Raw genomic sequence first — 21,056 nt, forward strand, 5'->3', positions numbered from 1 at the left:
CCCGTGGCCTTGTCTGTAACACAGTCTCAGTGTTCAGCAGACACTCAGTTATGCAGGTGTACAATTTTTGAGGCCTTCCGTTTTACCTGTTTCGTGTCTATCATTTTTTCAGTTGTCTCAGTTATTTAGTGAGGCAGGTATACTATTATTACTTTTTTTTTACAGACCAGTAAATGAAGACTTAGAGGAAGAATCTGGACACAAATCTGGTAATTAGTTGGGCTGGGATTTAGGTTCCTGACTTTTGACTCATAATTCTGTGTCATCTCTTGATATGGAAATTCTAGTGAGAACTGGATTAATAATATCTGGATGAAATTGTATCTACATTCTTACCTGAAAGAAATTGTTCGCAGAGCATTCACTTTGCTTAAACTTATCAATGGCCTAAAACACATGGACGTCTCTTACAGAAAGAAGAAAAGAAAGACTTTCTCTTTGTGGTTGCAGCATTGTGGAATACAGTTGTTGTAAAATATAGGTAATTCTTGTCTTTTCCTACAGGTGTGTATGTAATATAGATTGCAGTGGATATAGTTTCAATCCTGTGTGTGCTTCCGATGGGAGTTCCTATAACAATCCCTGTTTTGTTCGAGAAGCGTCTTGTATAAAGCAAGAACAGATTGATATAAGGCATCTTGGTCATTGCACAGGTAACATTTATTCTACTTATCCAGAGTCCTTTCTTTAAAATTATATGGCTGTAATCTTATTTGTACATTTTTGTAGTGTTCCGAATTTGTAAAATGAGAAATCTTTGATGCTTTATTTTCTTTTATTAGATTTTAGAATTACTTTGTTCTGTTAGTATTTTAGATTTTTTCTCATCTATTTGCATCTTCTCAAGACACAAACCATGCATTTTGGTTATTTATTTATTTATGAATCTGACCTTAACATGGATTTCTAGGTGCAAGCATAGTTCTTAAAGGGTGTCTTAAATGTGCAATGATAATAGCTGTTTAAGAATTAGTCAACTTATTTTAATTAGAGTAACATTATAAATACTGGAGAGAGATATATATATATTTTTAAAGATTTTATTTATTTTCAGAGAGGGCAAAAGGGAGGGAGAGAAAGATCAATGTGTGGCTGCCCCTCATGTGGCCCCCACTGGGGACCTGGCTTGCAACCCAGGCATGTGCCCTGACTGGGAATCGAACTGGCTACCCTTTGATTTGTAGCCCACACTCAATCCACAGAGCTACACCAGTGAGGGCAGATACTGGATATATTTCTTCATCTTTTTGTCTAGAGCATTTTAGTTTGTCTGCATGTTCTCTCCCTAGTTTTTGCCCCTACAGGTTAGAGCTGTTGGTGTCAAGTTGTAGAATGTAAAGAAAATTGTTACCTTCAGTTAAAAATTCTTTTTGCTCTTCTTGCTTTTTGTTGTAGTTTAGAAGCCATGATCCCAACTAAGAATGCATCTTTGTTTTCCATTCCTACTAGAAATATTCAGGCACTAAATAAAGACAAAGGTTTTCAAGCCTTCTTTCCTCCTCAGTATGCATGTGGGCTAGGATAGTGGATTAGTTCCTAGTAACACACGAGGATCTCGCACAGGCCCATGCACTAGGATGGTACATGGTTCTTGCTTACTAGGTCTAATCACCTCCCTTGATCCCTCCCTTTTTGGCTTTATTAAAGGGTTATGTTTTTATCTGAGCTAAGGGGGAAAAGTTGTAAGCCAAAGTGTGTACTTTATAGTGGTAACAAGTTATTCGTGAAATACACAACTATTTGCCATACTTCTAGTCTAAGCTACCAAAAAATACCCAAGAAGCTCATCGGAGGGTTTCTAGGTGGGGGTTAGGGGTGTGCCTGGTAGGGGAAACCACTGGTTGACAGGCAGGCAGTCCACTCAGCTTTGATCTTGAGAAAGCAGCACGGTTTGTTCTTTATTCATGGGGCGGTAGGTAGAGCCTAGGCTGAAAGAGGAGCTTAGATGAAGAATATTTTTCTCAGAGGAACTAGAGCATGATTGAATGGTACTACCCAGAATTTCAAATTCAGAGCAGCTGGCCAAGCTTAAGGATTGTGTTAATTGAAATTTATGCAGATTTAGAATCCTTTGGAGTTGTTTGTCCTTAACTTTCATTTTGGTCTCCTGTGTAATGTTTCCATCCACACCTAATTGCATCTTCCCTTCCTCTCCCACTGTGTACAGGGAAGCTTCCACTTGTGCTTCCCCACAGGCGCTTGTGGTTCATGTATAGTCTTCCCAGTCTAAATACAGCGCACCAGTCAGGGGTCATTTTTATAGTGAAATTGTCTGATAACACAGCTGAGATTCTGTATTTAGCTTATTTGATATGTTTCCATGGAAACCGTGGTAGAAGGTACATTTTGAGACTATTGTCCTTTGGTGAAAGGATTAATCCTTTCTCTTAGGGTATTCATTATTTTAGTTTGCACAAGGAAGACTTTTTAAGGCAATGACATTTGAAGTGAAATCTAAATGAAATGGGACCGTTCGCCACACAGAACGTGTGTGTATGTAGCAGGCCTTGAGGCCCGAGGTAGAAATGCACGCTAGATGTGGAGAACTGTGGAAAGTGTGAGCAGGGCAGTGGGGAGAGCTGGGGAGGACCCCCGAGCATTTGGAATATTCGGGAGTTTCGTTGAATGACTTAAACCTCATATGTATCTTAATTTGAAAACTCTTTTCTCTTATAGACACAGATGACTCTAGTTTGTTGGGAAAGAAAGATGATGGATTACAATATCGACCAGATGTGAAAGTACTGAATCATGATTTTTGAATTTTGGCTAATTATTGAAATGTTGTCACTAGCTGTCCTTGGTAATTGTATTTCCGTTATAACGACCTTTCCAACTTTGGTCTCTGTAGCAATATACATTATGCAGTGGTTATTAGTAATACTATTAACTGACATAGCTGAAGTGCTTCTCAATTTACAGAATATGCTTTTTTTAAAGGATTTTATTTATTTATCTTTAGAGAGTTGAGAAAGAGAGGGAGAGAAACACCCATGTGTGAGAGATACATTGATTGGTCGCCTCTCGCATGCCCCCGAAAGGGCACTTGGCCCGCAGCCCAGGCTTGTGCCCTGACTGGGAATCAAACTGGCGACCTTTTGGTTTGCAGGCTGTCACTCAATCCACTGAGCCATACCAGCCAGGGCAGAATATGCTTTTTTTAATTGAAATTTTTATTGAGATGATTGTAGATTCACATGCAGTTGTAGGAAATTATATAGAAGAGCCTCATTTTGCTTTTTACGTCCTATTTACTTCTATAAAACCTGCTGTTAACACTGGCCCTCTGTGCACAGGTCTTTCACCCTTGTTCCCTGTGCCCGGACCTCTTCTTTGCCTTATTATTATTATTCATCATTTCAGGCTCAGCTTAAGTCATTTCCTTTTGGGAAGTATTCCTTGACCCTTAAATCTAGATTAGGTGCCTCTCTTCTATACTCCCCTATCCAAGCACTTACGTGCTCTAATTATAATTGCCTCTTTTTTTTTTTCCACTCAGCTGTGTCCCCCTCTAGGCTGTGGGTTCAGTGAGGACAGGAGACTGAAACCATGCTCACTGTGTGTCCCTGACATGGAGTAGAATAGAATGCCTGACACATGTGTCGGTGTTCATACTTGTCAAAGAATGGGTGAAGCTCAAAGCAGTTCTAGGATTTATTTGTACAAAGTCTTCCATGTAGTAAAAGTCCAAGTAGAGACTGGGTTCCAGGGCCCGACCTCTCATGTCCAGTGCTCTTTCACTTCTCATTTTCGTGTCCATTATTTCATTTGATTCTTATAGCTGCTCTCGGGAAAGGGCCGATGGGAACATTGGGCTGAGTGAGGTTATGTCTTGGAACCAAAGCAGGTCTAGGTGTGGGAGCCCCTAGACTGGGACTTCTACGTAACTGCTCTTCACCGTGCATCGTCTACTCATTTGTGTAGCTGTACTAATGGACAGTTTTTTTTAGATGTGTGATTGACCTTTTAAAACTACTTTATAACAAATGTGTAAAATGCAAATAGTAGTAGTACCTGTCTCGTAGAGTTTCATAAAACTAAATGAGCTAATACATGTTAGATGCTTAGAACAGTACTCGTAAGGACTTAATAAATTGTGGCTGTTATTATCACTGAATCATTCTCTCACTTGACCCATACTGAACCTGAATCAGTTATATCTGATGAGCCCCTGAAGTATCACTTCCTTATGTCGATACAAAGTGTTGTATTTAAAATAGGAAATCTCCCAAATTCCCACATGAGACATAATAGATTAGCCCAGTTCTATTCTTTATACTGACAGTATGTGACTGTAATAGGAGGGCTATATTTTAGTAGGTAGGAACTCACACTTTAGGCAATTTGGGGGATTGTGTCTGCCTAAAATACTTCTCTGCTTTTGATAAAATCACAGGGGATAATTTACTGCGTAGGCTACTTTCAAGATCCTGAAAAGTTCTTTACATATAAGAATTTATCTACAAGGTATAATTTATAATGTGCCTATTTTATACCATTCATTTTACCAAACACTGTTGGTGGATAGAAACATATCTAATACATGACATCTATCTTTAAAGAGCCTGTGACTTAATAAGAAATGATTGTAACCTTCGTATAACAAAGTAGAAACTGGCTATTGTCATAAACATAATGTGGTTAAAAAGTGCAATGGGGATTCAGAAAAGAAGAGATTACTGTTTGGTGGGGGGTAGTGAGAATCTGAGGAACTTCATGGAAGAGGTGGAATTTGAGCTGAGCATTGAAGGGTGGTTAGGATTTGAACAGAGGTCAAAAGGATTCTTCAGGAGGTGGAAGAATATGAACAGAAGTGTGGATGCAAATACGATAGGATGTACTGGAGAATGGTAAGGAATCCTTTTTTTTGTCTGGTTAAGAGGTAGAAGCAGAAGACTAGAAAGATAACTTGGGGCCATGTTATGTAGAGTCTTGAATATTATGTTTATCCTAGGGAATTTAAACTTTATTTGTAGGCAGTGGGAAACCATTGATATATTTGAAAAAGGCAAAGCTACAAAATTAAGCAATTGAATGAATGGTACCTAATATATTGGATTGGAGGTGAGGAGATCAGTTAGTAGATTCGAAAGGAATACACATCTACTGAGATATGAGGATAGAGAATTCAAGCTCAGATGATTTGAAGGATGGATTCTGCTTGTTGAACTAAGGGTGTTGGGAGGGGAAAGGTGTTTCAGGATAAGGTAAGGGAGGAGTTGATTGTGGAGGTGATTAGTTTTATTTAAGAGCTTGAATTGCTTATGGAATCATCCAGGTGACTCTGTTCAGCATGAATTATGAGTCAGTTGGATATAGAGGTGACAACTGAAGCTGTGAGAATGGATGAGAGAGATTATAGGGCTCTGCTGTCTAAAGCAGTGACTATTTAAATTTAAAGTAATTAAAATGAAATGAAGTAAAAGGAAATGGATTCCCCATCATTCTAGTGCTATTGGAAGTGTTGAATAGCCAGCCACATGGGACCAGTCACTACCATACTGGACAGCACAGATATCGATCATGTCTAGAGTTTGTAGATCATTCTATTGGACAACACTGTATTTTAGAAAGGAAGAGAGAGGATGTTTAACTTAGGATGAAGCAGAGAGAGGATCCAGAGGAAGAAACCAAGAATACAGCGGCATAGAAGCCAAAGGAAGATAGCCATGTGGGTTACAATGCTACATAAAGGTGTAAGACGATGAGCATTGTATTGGAAGGCAAGGGGATCCCTGGTCATCTTGGACCAAGGACTTTCATCTAGAGTTATGAAAGTGAAACCAAATCGTGAGTTCAGAAATGTTCTAGCAGTAAGGAGTAGAGTCAAAGGTAGCTCTGTTTGTATTTTTACTTCATTTGCTTGTATATATTTTTTGTTTTCACGGCATTCCCAGGAGGCCTCCAGTAAATGTTATTGCTCTTAATGTTCAACCAGGACTACGGAGGTAGGCAGGGACCTAGGGATGGAGGCTGCAGAGTGAGAGCAGGAGCACAGCATCAGCAGGCAGTTGAGAAAGGTAAGATAGTGCTCAGCAAGAGAGCTTTTAAAGCTGGGCTCCCTGAGAAGAGTGCTGGTGAAATGGGGCATTTGAATGTCCAGCACGGAGGCTGAGGGAGTGCTTCCCTTGGGCTGTCGGGAAACCGCTGGTGACTATTGATATTGCAGTGTTAGAAGCTTTGTCGTAGATGTGGGAGGCATAAAGGAAGTGATGGTTGAGCACGAGGTTTGGGGGAGATGGGTATGTGACATTTTAAAAACTTGATTATAGAAAATTTCAAACCTATAAAAATAAAATAGTATAATGAACCCTGTGTACCCAGTACTTACACGTTCAGCAGTTAATCAGCATTGTCATCCTTATTTTGCCTTCATACCCCCATCTACTTGATTACCATTATTCTTATTTTAGAGGTGTTTTCTGGGGTATAATTTACATACAGTGCAATGCACAAATGTTAGCTATCAATTTTGACAAGTGGATACACCCCATGTGCAGTACACGTTACCACAGTCTGTAGTATTTCCATCTACCCAGGGAATTCCTTTGTGGCGTATGACATTTTAATGAGGCCATTTTTTTTATCAGAGGATATTTTCATACAGCCTGAAATTTAGCCGTAACAGCTTTTCATTGCCAAGACATTTTTGCTTCTTTCCCGAGTTTTACCTCACCCCAACCCTCACCCCACCATGACCTCTTTCTCTCAGTGGCCTCTGTTCCTGCTAACCAGTGATTCCAGAGACACTGAAATATCCCCCTGCTTGGTGACTATTGTTTATATACTTTAATACAGCTTTTTAGATATCCTTTTAAAAGCGTCTTGAAGAATTTTGCCTCATCAAAAGGTAAGACTGAGTCCGTTGCTAAATCACTGAAGGAAGCATGAGGGTGTGTTGTGTGATGTGGCCTGGTGGAGAGTCATGATGAGGGTGGTCAGAAGGATGTGCGGGTGGGCGCCTCAGACCGCTAAGAGGAAGGTTGCTGGAGAGAGAGTGGAACGCTGATGGGGAGGTGACAGGTGGTGAGACAGCAGGGGAAGGTGGAAGGAGAGGTGTTGTGGGAGGTGATGTGATCTTGATGTATGAGAGAGAGGAAAGGAGTGCTTTCTAAGGGAATACCTGAGGAGGCGGATGAGTTCATTCCTGTTAGAAAAGGTGTTGCACTGGGCACAGTGGAAAGGCTAGGAGAAGAGTTAGGGTGGATGTGGAAAACAGTGGAGGTAGACATGATAGAGTGGAAGATGTTGGAGGGTTAGGTAGGAGTTTTTACCCAAGTAGAAAACACTTGACAGGGTCCAAGAGGACTGGGGTTAGGGCACGATATATGGAGGGATGTGTTAGTGATGAAGCTTGGGGTGCAGGGTTGTATAGGGGAAGAAAAGAGTATATTGATTTTTTAAATTGGGGATTTGTGGAAATAATGAGCCCTAGACTTAACCACTACAGTGTTGATGTAGTTGTTGTGGGGTCAGCAGTTGACCTTCAAAATGCATATCTCGATCGTTAATACAACTCCTCATGCCTTATGTGGGTTGTGCATGGATGGGCCAGGACAGATAGCCGGTGGGGCATGCCTTTGCAGATAAGCCACCCAGCGCTGGGTTTTCTTACCACATCATCACTGAGAATCACACTCTCCTTTGTTACTGAAAACACTGCTGCCGCTGGTGGATTTGTTTCTGGGCGGAAGGAGCTGCTGAGGGACCAAGCACACTCTGTGTGTGCAGACACACAAAACCCTGTTCAGAGACCAGCAGTTGCAGCTGCTCTTCCTGGATCCTGCTGGTCACCAACCACTTGCCTGAGGGCGTTGTTCAGCCAGGACCATTCTCTGCCCAGTTCCTGCGCGAGGCTCTGCCTCTGCCCCTGCTTTATGACATCCTTCTTGTGCCTAAACGCTGGTGCTCGTTTTATCTTTCCTTTTTAAGTTACTAATTTACTTGGCTAACAGAGCAGGTACTTGGACATTCCACTTTGGTCCATTTCCTGCGCACCTCCCAGCGTAACTTGGTGAAATAAGAGTGATGGTTAAGAGCTTGTGCTTGGGAGTCAGACTTGTTCCACACTTAAAGGCCATGTGGCCTAATCAGGAGTATCAGTCATCACATCTGTAAAGTGGGGCAGTAGTATATCTACTGCCTAGGATTCCTCTGGATCTTAAATGCTGTATCACTGAGTTGCTTATTGATGTTGTTGTGGTGATTGTTAATTCTTTTGTTTTCTAGTTTCCTTGTTGGTAGCCTGGCTGCGCTCAGAGGTCTTCCTCTCTATGGCATATTTATTTAATATAATTCAGGAGAAACATCAGTAGGGTAGTCATCCATTCAACAATTATCAGTTGCATGCCCTGCTGTGTGCCAGGTGCTTTCACATATTCGTATCATTATTTAATCCTCACCACAGCCATGTTATCCTCGTTCTGCAGATGGAAAAACTGAAACTGAGATATTGTGGCCCACGTGCAACGGCAGAGCAAGGACTTTCTGGGCCTAAACGCTGTGCACATTCTCTTGTATCACAACCGTTCCAGAATTCCACCCTGCTCCCCTTGCTTGCTTTCTTACTTTCCTTCTGGATAGTTAATCTCTTCCCAGCTGTCAGGCTGGCAAACTTTGTTCTCTAACCTTGACTTTCTTTAAGCACTAGTTTCTTATATTCAGTTGCCTAGGGGGTCTTTGTACCTACATTTTGTTTGTGTTGATATTGCCGGAAAGCCCAGGAACTACCACAGTGCCTAGAACGTAATAGGTGCTTAATAAATACTTCTGGGATGACTGGAGGTCTAAATTTGAATTCGGCTACGTTCTTTCTACCTACCTACGGTCATTAGGCTCACATTTTGAGGGGGTTTTTCTTTTCCAGTTTTTAAAACTGTGCTGAAATATGTAACAGAATATACCATCTCAACCCTTTTTAAGTGTACAGCTGAGTGGTATTGAGTACGTTCGTGTGTTGTACAGCCGTCACCACCGCCCATCTCTAGGACTCTTCTCATCTGGGCAAACAGGACCCATAGCCACTAAACAGTCACTCCCATGGCCCCCTCCCCGCAGCCCCGGCAGCTACCATTCTGGTGTTTCTTTCTCTGATTTCGACTACTCTGTGCACTTCACGTAAGTGGAATCATACAGTGTTTATCTTTTGTGAGTGGCGTATTCCAGCTAAATAATGTCCTCAAGGCTCACCCATGTTGTAACTTCGATCAGAATTTCATTCCTTTTTAAGGGTGAATCATATTTCATCCTGACTTCGCCTTATTTTTCCAACTTTCACTTACATCCTTCCCCAGTCTGTACAGCTCTTCTTAGGTTCATCTGCTACTTGTTTTTGAGAATGCTGTGCATCACACCTTCCCTTTGGTTACCACTGTTCCTCTATAAATCTGTCTGTGCTCTGGGACCTAACTTAAGTCCTAGCCTCTGTGAATTCTTTCCTGAGTAATGTTGCCTGTAGTGAATTGTCTTTTGAATTTGAATTTCCATAGCATCATATGTTGTAAAACCTTTTGACATTTAATTATAAACCACCATGTGGGACCCCTTCCCTTGTATTGTTCGGTGTTCTGTGTGTATATGTTGATTCCCTAAATTGATTATAAGCTTTTTCAGGGCAGGCACCGTGCCTCCTTTTAAAAATATCTTCGTAGCTTGGCTGAGCATATGGCTATGCACAGGAATAGTGTGGAAGTATGTACCATGGACTATATGGTGTTGGTGTTGAGCACCAACGCCAAATCTGGATTCTGTGACAGCCACAGACTGAAGTCTTACAAGTCACATCTGTGTCTTATCTGGCTTTGCTTTGTCTAGAACTCAGCGCCACATTTAAAAAAAATTCATTTAATTTTAGAGAGAGGGAAAGGGAAGGAGAAAGGAGAGAGAGGGAAACATTGAACCCACAACCCCAGCATGTGCCCTGACTAGGAATGGGTACGGCTGCCCTTCGCTTTGCGGGATGACTCCTAACTGAGGTACACTGGCCAGGGCGATGCCATTCTCTTACTAATTCATTCAGTAAATGCTGGTGGTACCATACTTCTGTTAATTTCCCAGAACCGTGCTCTAAATTCGTTACCTTTTTCTCATTGCTGTCATGTAGCTGAATTCTGATGTCTTTCAGCCTCAAATTGTTCTAGAAATTTTCGGCTGTTGATGGGACTTTTTTATAGTATATTAGTACAGAACCGCAGCCCTACATGATCCTATTGTCATACACCGTATAGGGCTTTATGACTGTAGGCTGGTACATAACCCCAGTCTCTGTAGTCCCAGGATATGTGCTTCATCATGTGCCACACCACGGACGTATCATGTTCCGAGAAACTGCGGGGTGACAAGTGCCATGGGAGACAGTGCTTTCTCCCTTAAGTCACCTGTGGCTTGATTTCCAATGTAGAATGGCACTTTCAGTTTTAAACTAGAGCAAGAAAAGTACTGGGTTCCAAGGGTTAGAAGAATAACACAAATGTGTAGATTTTTAAAGGAACTCACAGCCTCATGGTAGAGACTCATTCAAAACCCAATAGTGCCCCTGGGCTGTGATAGTCGATGCTTGATGGGTGTGCTGAACTGGCTGGTGTGGCTCAGTGGATTGAGTGCAGGCCTGCAAACCAATGGTTACTGGTTCAGTTCCCAGTCAGAACACATGCCAGGATTGCAGGCCAGGTCCCCAGTAGGGGGTGCATGAGAGGCAACCACACATTGATGTTTCTCTCCCTCTCTTCTCCTTCCCTTCTCCTCGTCTGGAAATAAATAAATAAAATCTTTAAGAAAAACCAAACCCAAATAGTTATACGACAGTATCGAAGTGTTGTGGTAGACGAGTGGGAGCTGAGGATTTCAGCAGCCCGAAGGAGGGCATGGTTTCGTTCATCCCCAGAGTCAGAGTCTGGGAGCTGGAGGAGCCCTCGCAAGCCCTTTGAGGGCAAGATGTGTCTTATTTTCCTGTCCCCAGCACCTAGTAGTGCCTGACGTATGGAACGTGATCAATAAATGACAGATGAACAAGTCATCTGTGCTCTGCGGTCCAACTTGGTAGCTGCTGGCCACGTGTGGCTGCTGTCAAACTTGGAACGTGGTGGTTGGGACTGGGATGTGGTATGAGCGTAAAGTGCTTACTGGATTTTGAAGACTTATTTAAGAAAAAAAGAGTGGAAAATGCCACTGTTTTAAATAAATAAGGACTGTATGTTGAAATGCTATTGATATATTGGGTTAAATAAAATATGGTTAAAATTTACTTACCTATTTTCGCCTTTTAAAATGGCGACTAGAAAACAGAATTTACATATGTCTTGTATTCTGCTCATGTTGGACAATGCTGATGTCATTTAACTCAGAAGGGTTTGACCAAGATCGCAAAATGGCATGAGTTTACTGGTTGTACTTGACTTCTAGTGTATGTAGTTCATTTTCTAGGCATAATTTAGTACAATATAAATACATAGATTTTGAGGTTAAAAGGCACCATTTGGTCTTGTTAGAGATGACAGAACCTCACTGCTTCAGTTATCCTATCATGGAACTTAATAATCATTACAGTTTTTTTTTTTATGCATGAATTTTGATCTCCAGAGAAATCTGCAGTTTTCGTTGTCAGTTTTTCCTGCAGTTGGCACCTCTATTCCCACGTCGCGCCCTTGCTCTTCCCCTTCTCCTGCACATACAGGTGTCTATGTATATGCACACAGCCTCCCATTTTATTCCCCCTTTTTTGGTTTCCATAACATTCTTCAAATTTTACTAGCACCTTCATTTGTTTTGGGGAGAGATAAGCCTTTGCTGTTACACAGGGCGCTAGCTGGTTGATTTAGTGTCTCACGTGCATTAATGATCTCACGCGGTGCTCTCAAAGCCCACTGTGTGTAGGGTCCTGTTACGATCTTGATTTCACAGCTCTGAAACGTCAAGCTTAGAGAGAGCAGTCTGCTCAAGGTCACACAGCTAATAACACACCGCGTCTGTACGCTGGAGCTGTCAGCAGAAACGGCAGGAAGCCCGGGAAACTGACGGGCCCGTGCACATTGGGGCACTCTGGGTCCATAGAGTTGAGGATTAATGCATGTGTGTAGATGCCAGAAAAAAAGTACAAAAAAATCGATTCCAAGATGTGTGGCTCTGTGAGTGAGTGTACGTATGTCAGTCTGAGAGAGAGAGCGCTGACAGAGACAGATGGGGGTAGAGAGAGCAGGAATGAATGGATATGATTGGTTTGAGGACTGGGTTCCTATGTCTTCATCGGCCCCGGCCTCTTTCTGCTTTTTCTTTCGGACTCTTTCCATTTCTGACGGTGGAATTACTCACCGCACTTCCATTTTCTTCACGTCACTCATTTTGGTTCAATCAATACACCAAAGTCTGGACAGATATTCCTCAGCATGTTTACAATGGTTTTCTTTGGATAGGGGGATCGCTGGTGATTAAATAGTTTTTGTTCTCTATAGTATTTTAATTTTTTATGTTAACATACATTACAAAAATTATATAAAATAGTAGCACTATTTTCATTTAGAAAAAGAGTCAATATGCTTGTTAGTGTTGATTCTAAAAATAAACCTTTCACCCTAAAATTTCAGAATCCCAAAACTTACTCCCTGCCTTTCCATTGTCCTTTGAGCTCAATTGCATAGCCCCCAGGTAGTAAATGGTCAGAATAAGCTGAATCTCCAGAAGCCAGTGCTATATACAGCATATCTCTATAATGGAGGTGACCTTTCTTGTAGAAGTTGTATGTATTCCTTTCACAAAGATGTTTAGGGTATTTTTTTGGCAGACTCTTTTTAAGTAACAGTAGCTCATAGTCACATCCTTGCAAACATTTTCAAATGCTTTGAGTCTATAAACAGTCTACCTGCTGTGTTTGTGGCATTATGGGACCTCAATTCTTATCTAGCCGCCTATTTGATAAATTCCTCTCCCAATTACCCAGCAAGGGGTGAATTTATTTGTTGTCTCAGAACCTTTGAAAAGTCCTTTTTTTTCTCAATTTGCTTTTCATTATTTATTGACCTGGTTTATGTTCTTTTAAGATGCTAGTGATCAAAGAGAAGATGTTTATATTGGAAACCACATGCCTTGCCCTGAAAACCTCAACGGTTACTGCATCCATGGAAAGTGTGAGTTCATCTATGCTACTCAGAAGGCTTCTTGTAGGTAAGTCGGTACTCCAGGTCAGAGATGAGAAATTTCTCCATCAGTGGTCGCTGCTCTGTAGGAAGCAGGAGGTGTGAATGAACTAGTACCAGAAAGTACTGTTTATTTTCAGTAGAGATATAAAAATATTCGCATCGTTTCAGAAAAATTGGCAGATGATGTACACCAACAATGTTATGTTAGGGCTTTGAGATTTAACATTTTAAATACAATGTATATTTTAATATAAAAATAAATATGTCATATTTCAACACTATTTTGTTGTTTTTTTTTAGGCAGTCTGTCAGAAGGTGGCTGAGGGAGTAAAGAATGTGTTAAAACAGGGAACATGTAGCCCAGAGTATGCCAAAATAGATTTCTATAAATAAGGGGATGAGGATGTAGAACCAGGTGTGATGTGAGAGATCGAAAAGGGTGTAAACCTGCCTGATTTCAGAGAGGTTATGCGACTTGTTCAAGGTCAGCAGCAAGTGAGAAATAGAGTTGGGCCAAAATCTGAGCTCTGATTCCTGATACTCAACCTGGGTTAGTGCTGTCCGCTGTCCTGTGTCTGTCTGCTGTCCTGTGTCTGTCTGCCAGTAGCACTTCTTGCTGCTGCCAGGGCCATCCTGTCCCTCAGGTTGGTCTAATCAGCCAGGAGCTGTTTCCAAGATAAGTGGAGATGCTATTATTCTTCTGTTCACTCTGCTTCCCGGAAGTTTGGCCAGAATCTTTTTTTTCTTTCTTTGTTACAACATCAAAACATGGAGAAATGGTATACTTTCTTTTGTTCTGTTAACCTGCAAGCCAGTGAATCTTTCTCTCTAAGAAGTAAAAGAGGCCATTTGAAATTGGGTCTCTTAGTTTCTCTACTCCTCTAGCTCCCTTCTCCCCTACTCTTTCATTTTCCTCTTCTCCCCCTGCTTAAAAACAACAACAACAAATCTATAAACTGTTAATGGTAAAAATAATTTTTGTTGTTAAGCTTTTGGCTTTTTTCTGATTTAAAGTTTTTGCCTTTGAAGGAATTGGTTCCCCCAACCTGCTTTCCCTTGAACATTTAAATGACACAGTTGTACAGAAGAGAACAGGCCAGTTTTTAAGTAGTTAATTAATTTAAAACATTGAGATGTAACTGATGCATAACAGTATATTTAAGCCAGTTTTATAGTCACACAGTGGGTTCCTCGTTTGTCTCCCAGTGGTCTGGGTGCTTGGATAGAAGTTCAGATTGTGCTGTCCTCTTAGGATGGGGCATCTTTTGAGATACCCAAGTGAGGGATGAGAGCAGATAATGTCCTTGATGATGAAGTAAAACCAGCTCATGTCATAGGGTTTTAGTAGCTGACAGTAAGATGATTGAGTGGGACGGTGGTTAAAAGTTTTGGAGTCAGACACACCAGATCGGCCAGTTATTGGCTATGCCCTTTGGAAGTTACTTAAACATTCTAAGCCTTGTTTTTCTCATTTCAAGCATTGTTAAAATTAAATGTCAAATGATTAGCATAACACTTGGTGCACAGTATATATTTAATGAGTAGTGATTGATGTTTATTAGACGTGAGTGCCTTCAGGTTCGGGGCTGTGTTTTCCTAACCATTGTCTTCCCAGTGCCTCTTGTAGAACCTGCCCCAGCAGCTTCTCAGTAAATAATTTTTGAGTGACATGTGACGATGATCAACTTTTCCCTTTCTCCTGACCAGAGGTGTTTCTCCAATGCTAAAGAATCTCTTCTACACACGTGAAAGCAGTCAAACTTTTTCTTTTGTTGAAGTAGTTACGGTGTCTACAAGAACCTGGCCTCAATGGTCACGTGCATGTGGCTGGTGGGTGGGTGTGTTTTGGGCAGCAGAGGACAGGTGGGGACGAGCAGTCGTGGCCACAGTCCCGTTGTTACGTTGAGACCTCTGGTCCTGTCCCTCCGTTAGTTTGTCAGTTTGCATAGTGCTTTTTTGTCCCCAATTTTCCCCGGCACTGGGGTTTCAAATTCAATAGTGACAGGGATCCAGGGTCTTACCTCCTAAAACACAACTTGGTGGGTGAGACTGACAAATAGTAAACAATGAAAATAGCATATGAAGAATGCTACCATACGTAGATACACCTGAGGGGGTTGGAGGGCATGTGGGAGGAGGGGCGAGTTTTGCAGGAACATTTGTGCCATTGCGGGAGCCTGTCCTTTATTACAAGGCAGTGAGAAGCCATTCAAGGATTTAGAAAGATGTGATCCGGTCTAATTAGAAACGGACTAGAAGACTGAAAGTTAGGAGACTGTGCATCAGCAAGGAGTGGGATCCCGAACTCATTAAAGGACTCGGACTGGGCCTGAGATGAGCGGATGAATGACTGAGAGACAATAAGGTGGTTGAATCCATACTTTTTGGTGACCAGTCAGATACGAGGATGGGGGTGTGGGGTTTCTCGGAGAGCAGTGGGAAGGACGATTCAAGAGAGTTTCCTGGACTAAGGCAAAATTCAGTGGGGAAATACAATGGAAGAGGCTTGAAGGGGAAATGGTGCATTCAGTTTAATATGCTTGGCCTCAGGTACTCTTATGGCTGTCTAGCTGGATGCCGCTTTCAGAACTCACGAGACAGATGTAGTTTGAAGACTACGTTCAGGATCGTCCCATCTGTAGTGCTTCCTTTTTAGCTCCTACCCAGCAGTGCTTCCATCCCACTAGACCTCCAGCTTACTGCCCGACTCCTTTCAGGGTCCTCACCCTCTGCTTGTCCTCATCCCCTCCGTACTCAGCGTACATTCTGTGGTCAGTCATTGTAGTCTCTACCTTGCCTCGTCATACTCCCTTGACAAAACTGTAATCCTGGTCCATTCACCCTCCCACCTGTACTGTGCATCTCTGTCCACACAGCTGGACACGGCTGTTGTTTTAGAAGCGCGCCACCAGGTTGACTTGTCGCATACTCAAAGCGGGCCCTGCATGCTGCAGGCAGTCGCTCTGTAACTGTGTTCATCCGTTCTCCTCTTCGGCCAGATGCCCGCTTTATGCCATCACCCCTGTCTTCGGACTGTCAGGATCTCCTCTCCCATCCTCACGCTTGGCTGATGACCTTGTTTCCAAGTGCACTGAGAAACCCGAAGCAATATGAAGAGAAATTCCACACACTTTCACTATGACCTATTATCAGTTCTCCCTGCTTTCTCCATATCATACATTCTTGTATAAATACATTCATTCATTCATTCTATCTTGGCTAAAAAAAACCCTCATTCTCAATTCCACCAGCTACCATCCCATTTCTTTCCTCGGTAGGAGAACTCGAAAGACTTGGTGACTCCATCTCCAGTTCCTCACTTCCCGTCTATCTCGAAGCCACCTAATAAGCTTTTGCCGCCAACACTTCACTGAGACTGTTCTTGTTGCTAAATTCAGTGGTCAGGTCTTAGCCTTATATTGCGTTTGACACGATTGGTCCCTCCTGTGTGATACATGTTCTTCACTGGGCTTTCTGGGTTGTATTTTGTCTGGGTTTTCTTCGACCTCATTGACCATTCCTTTTGGTCTTCTCGGCTGGTTCCTCTTTCCTTCTTGACCATTTAGGGTCGGTGTGCCCCAGGCTGCAGTCCTAGTCCTCTTCCTCAGCGATGCCTTCAGGCCAAGGCGGTCACATGAGAAATGCAGATGACTCCTAATTTACATGAGTTGCAGACTTGAATCTGAGACTCATGGATCCCTCTCCCTCCTTGACATTTTCACCTGGATGCTTGACACCTCAAGCTTAGCAGGACCTAAGCCGATCTTCTGACCTTCCTTCCCTCCCCTAAACCTGCTCCACCTGTACCTTCTTCCTTTGAGCTTATGCCAGCTCCATCTGAGTCTATTCAGTCAAGACACCTTTAATACATCTTTGACTTCTCTCTTTCATGTACTCCAAACCCCTCAGCTGGGAAGTCCTGTTAGCTCTGTTTCAGAATATGTCCAGAATTTGATTACTTCTCACCATTGCCCCTGCTCTTCCTAGAGGCCAGGCTGGCATTCTTTTTTCCTCTCTGTCATCATTGCAATAGACTCCCCCCACCACCCGCCATTGTGTCCTACGGCAGCCAGAGTGAGACTTTAAAAGTGAAAATTGATTCATGCCATTGCTCTGCTAAAAGCCTTCCAGTGGCTCCTCCATCTCTCTGAGCACAGAAGCCCTGCACAGTCTGTCCCCTTCACTCTGTCTTGGTCCTCAGCCTCCCTCCTCATTGCCCACCCCACTCCACACAGACTTGCTGTTCCTGGGATGTGACATGCACCCATACTCCTGCCTCAGGGCCTTTGCACCGGCTCTTTCTTTGCCCGGTATGCTCTCCTTCCACTTGTCTGCATGACAGACTCCTTCCTGTCTTACATGTCACCTTCTTAATGAAGCCTACCCTGCCCGCCTGCCTTAAAATTGCAGCCGTCCCTTCCTGTGTCGTACCTGGCACTCGTAATTTCCCTTAACACACTCTGTCTCTGATACGTATCACCTTCTAAAATAACCACTTAATTTACTTAACATGTTTATTGCCTCTCCCTCCCCCAGCTAGGGGGTAAACAGGCCAAGGATCTCTATTTCTTTTGCTCATTGATGTGTCCCAAATGTCCACTACAGTACCTGTCACATGTCAGGTGCTTAATAAACATGTTAATTGGGTGACTCATCACTCGAGGCCACGGGAGTGAATGAGATTACTGTGGGGTAGGGTACCAAATGCCTGGCTCTGCCTTTAGTAAATAACTGATGAGGAAGTAATAACCTAGAAGTTAATACTTGAGATATGCAGAGAGTAGAGCTCAAAGTCAGTTGCAGAAAATGGGGTAATGCCCAGAGAGGATTGCCTGAACGATGTATGACCTATACATGTGTTTTGATATTCTGATTTCAATCTTTGGAATAAGCTTAACTGTCAGAGAGCTGCATTGTTATAGCTCCCTATGGAATTGTTTTTATTTTACTGAGCTTTGACTTTTGGCCATTAGCTTACCATGAAAGACATTATTTAAAAACTCCTGTGGGACTTTGTTATATTGTTGAATTCACTGTAGCTGCATGTCAAAGATGATGTCCTCTCCGCCAAAGGTGCCCTCTTTAACAAGGACCAGTGAGATCACATTCCCTTCAATTCAATGACAATAGCAGCTGTAGTTCTTTTAAACAACTGCTTTGATTTGATTTTGTGCAGGTTGTATTTTATGTCAGTGATGTTACTGATTTGTCTCATTTTTAAAAAGCAGTCCATTGGTTTTTAGTATATTTGCATAGTGTTGCAATCAGTACCATCAATTTTAGAACATTTCATCACCCCAAGAAGAAACTCCATACAGGTTAGCTGTTACCTCCAGATCTCCTCATTCTCTTCAGCCTTAGACAACCACTTATCTATTTTGTCTCTCCAGATTTACCTGTTCTGGAATTTTCATTTAAGGGGACTCGTATAATACGTAGTCTTCTGTGTCTGGCTTCTTTCAGTTAGCATGTTTTCAAGGTTTATCCATGTTAATGCATTAGTACTTTGCTCCTTTTTATGGCCGAATGAGTTCTGTTGAATGGATAATAGCACATTTTTAATCCACGTACCAGTTGATGAATATTTGGATTGTTCCCACTTTTTGGCTGCTTATGAATAATTCTGCCCTGAATAATTATTTGCAGGTTTTAGGGGACATATGTTTCAATTTCACTTAGGTAAGTGCCTAGGAGTGCTACTGCTGAGCCAAATGCTAACTCTGTGTGTAACTTTTTGAGAAAATTGTTGAGTTTTCAAAAGTGGCTGTAACATTTTATATTTTCTACAGTATCCTGGCCAACTTTGTTATTATCTGAGTTTTGGATTCTGGCCATTCTGACGGGTATGAATTTGTGGTTTTGAGATGTGTTTCTTTGAAGACTAACGTGTTTATTTCCCATTTGTATGTCTTACTTGGAGAAATGTGTATTCAGGTCTTTGGCTCATTTTGTAATTTTTTGTTTTTTTGTTAATGAATTGTTGAAGTTTTTAAATATATTGTAGGTGTAAGTCTCTTGTCAGATAAGTAATTTGCAAAACTTTTCTCCCATTCTGCTGGATATCTTTTTACTTTCTCAATAGTGTCCATATCCACAAAAGATTTTAATTTTCATTTAATCTAACTTTTTCGTTGCTGTTGATGTTTGTGCTTTTGCTGTCACATCTAAGAAATCATTGCCTAATATAAAGGTATAAAGATTTACCTCCTTTCTTTCCCTAAGAGCCTTACAGCTTTAGCTCTTAGATTTTGATCTGTGGTCCATTTTGAGTTAATTTTTCTGTACACTGTGAAGAAGAGGTTCAACTTCACGTGTTTGCATGTGGGAATCCAGTTGTCCCAGCATCAGTTGTCGCTGAGACTATTCTCTCCCATTGAGTAGTCTTAGCACCATGGTCAAAACCTGCGGACCACAGATGTTTGGGTATCTTCCTGGACTCTCATCTCACTTCTATTCCGTGGTCTGTCTGTCTACCTCACGGCCTCTTTTGTCTGTTAGGAAGCTCAGAGCCCAATGAAACCCTCTGGCAGGTGTCCAGGAACCTCAGGGACCGGGTTTGCGGACTCACATCACCCCTGGCTTCCCCTGTTTCATCCCTGCCCCCAGGTTTCTTTTTGTTGTGATATGTGCTCTATTTAAAAAAGCTTTTTTTGGGGTAATAAAGTATGGGACATTAATAAATGATGCTCTTTTTACTTCAGATGTTTGGTTAATCAGTTCCAACCGAAGACTACCTAATTCATCCATTTTACTTCTGTCAGATAGAATTGTGGATTTTCTGTTAAACATGTTGAATGTTTACCCCTGTCATATTATTATCATCATGATGTTGTTGCCTTTATATTTACTTTTAATTGGAATTAGATATTTTTTAAGATTAGAAATCTTAGTCTTCATTCCTGTCATTACAACTTACTTTCATCTCCCGCCTGCATCTTAAATGATGAGACTGTACACTGACAAGTGTCATGACTGTGATTTGGTGCTGTGCTCAGAGCACTGTAAATGTTCATACCTATTTATTCAGCGGCCCCATTTTAAGTATCTAGCCTAAGGAATAACACTAATATAGAAAAGTACTCATTCACCGAGATGATCACCACACCTAATTTATAATTGTGAAAAATGGAAAATAACCGATATGTCTTAGAACAAGGATCCATACGTTACCTATATTATCGTCATCACTGAATGAAATAGTATGTATATTTTTAAATGAAGCTCACAAAGACTACTTACTTAGCAACTTTCAAAATTAATGTGACATACTGATAGGAAAAAAGCACCATGTAAAATAGACATATCAAAAAAAGTTTAAGGAAATCCACCGATGGCGTTTTTTGTTTTTTTTTTTCCCGGATGGTAGGAGGGTGCCTGATTTTCTATTCCTGTTGGAATTTGTCATTTTTTGCATGTTTTAACTTTGAAACCTAAAACGGTGGCAGTTTGTGACTCTCATAGGAATTCTTTCTCCCCCCTTTTCAGATGCGAATCTGGCTACACTGGACAGCACTGTGAAAAGACAGACTTTAGTATTCTCTATGTAGTGCCAAGCAGGCAAAAGCTCACTCACGTTCTCATCGCAGCAATTATTGGAGCTGTACAGATCGCCATTATCGTGGCTATCGTCATGTGCATAACAAGGTAGGTGGCGGCCTGAGAGGCACCAACTTTAATTAGAGGTGGGTGGCTGTGAAGTCAAAGAACAACCTTGAAGCACACTGAAAACGATAGGGACTTGAAGTCTGCCAGCCTGTTAGGAAGAAAATCCTAGGATCAGCTCACCAGCGTTTCCACGTGGGTCTGACCTCTCCCTGTTTTGCTTCTCCAGAAGATGGGCAAGAACTCATTCCCAGGGTTTCAGGTCTGTCTGGAACTGCAGGTAGCGAGGAGCATGAGACGATTCAATGGCGTAGAGGAATTCAG

The 21,056-nt window shown here is 41.9% G+C and overlaps 1 protein-coding gene across 3 annotated transcripts in view; it reads left to right on the forward strand.

The window, feature by feature from the left end:
- The window catches only part of LOC114496342 (myb/SANT-like DNA-binding domain-containing protein 3), a 122,918-nt gene that overhangs the window by 97,484 nt on the left and 4,378 nt on the right, over positions 1-21,056 (forward strand). For all 3 annotated transcript variants that reach the window (XM_036021975.1, XM_036021976.1, XM_036021977.1), the window contains 4 exons: positions 505-653; positions 2,677-2,741; positions 13,031-13,155; positions 20,616-20,774. In XM_036021975.1, the coding sequence (XP_035877868.1) occupies positions 505-653; positions 2,677-2,741; positions 13,031-13,155; positions 20,616-20,774 (498 nt within the window). The remainder of the gene's footprint in view (positions 1-504; positions 654-2,676; positions 2,742-13,030; positions 13,156-20,615; positions 20,775-21,056) is intronic.

The sequence above is a fragment of the Phyllostomus discolor genome, chromosome 3 (genome assembly GCF_004126475.2).
Source record: "Phyllostomus discolor isolate MPI-MPIP mPhyDis1 chromosome 3, mPhyDis1.pri.v3, whole genome shotgun sequence".
NCBI classification, from domain to species: Eukaryota; Metazoa; Chordata; class Mammalia; order Chiroptera; family Phyllostomidae; genus Phyllostomus; species Phyllostomus discolor.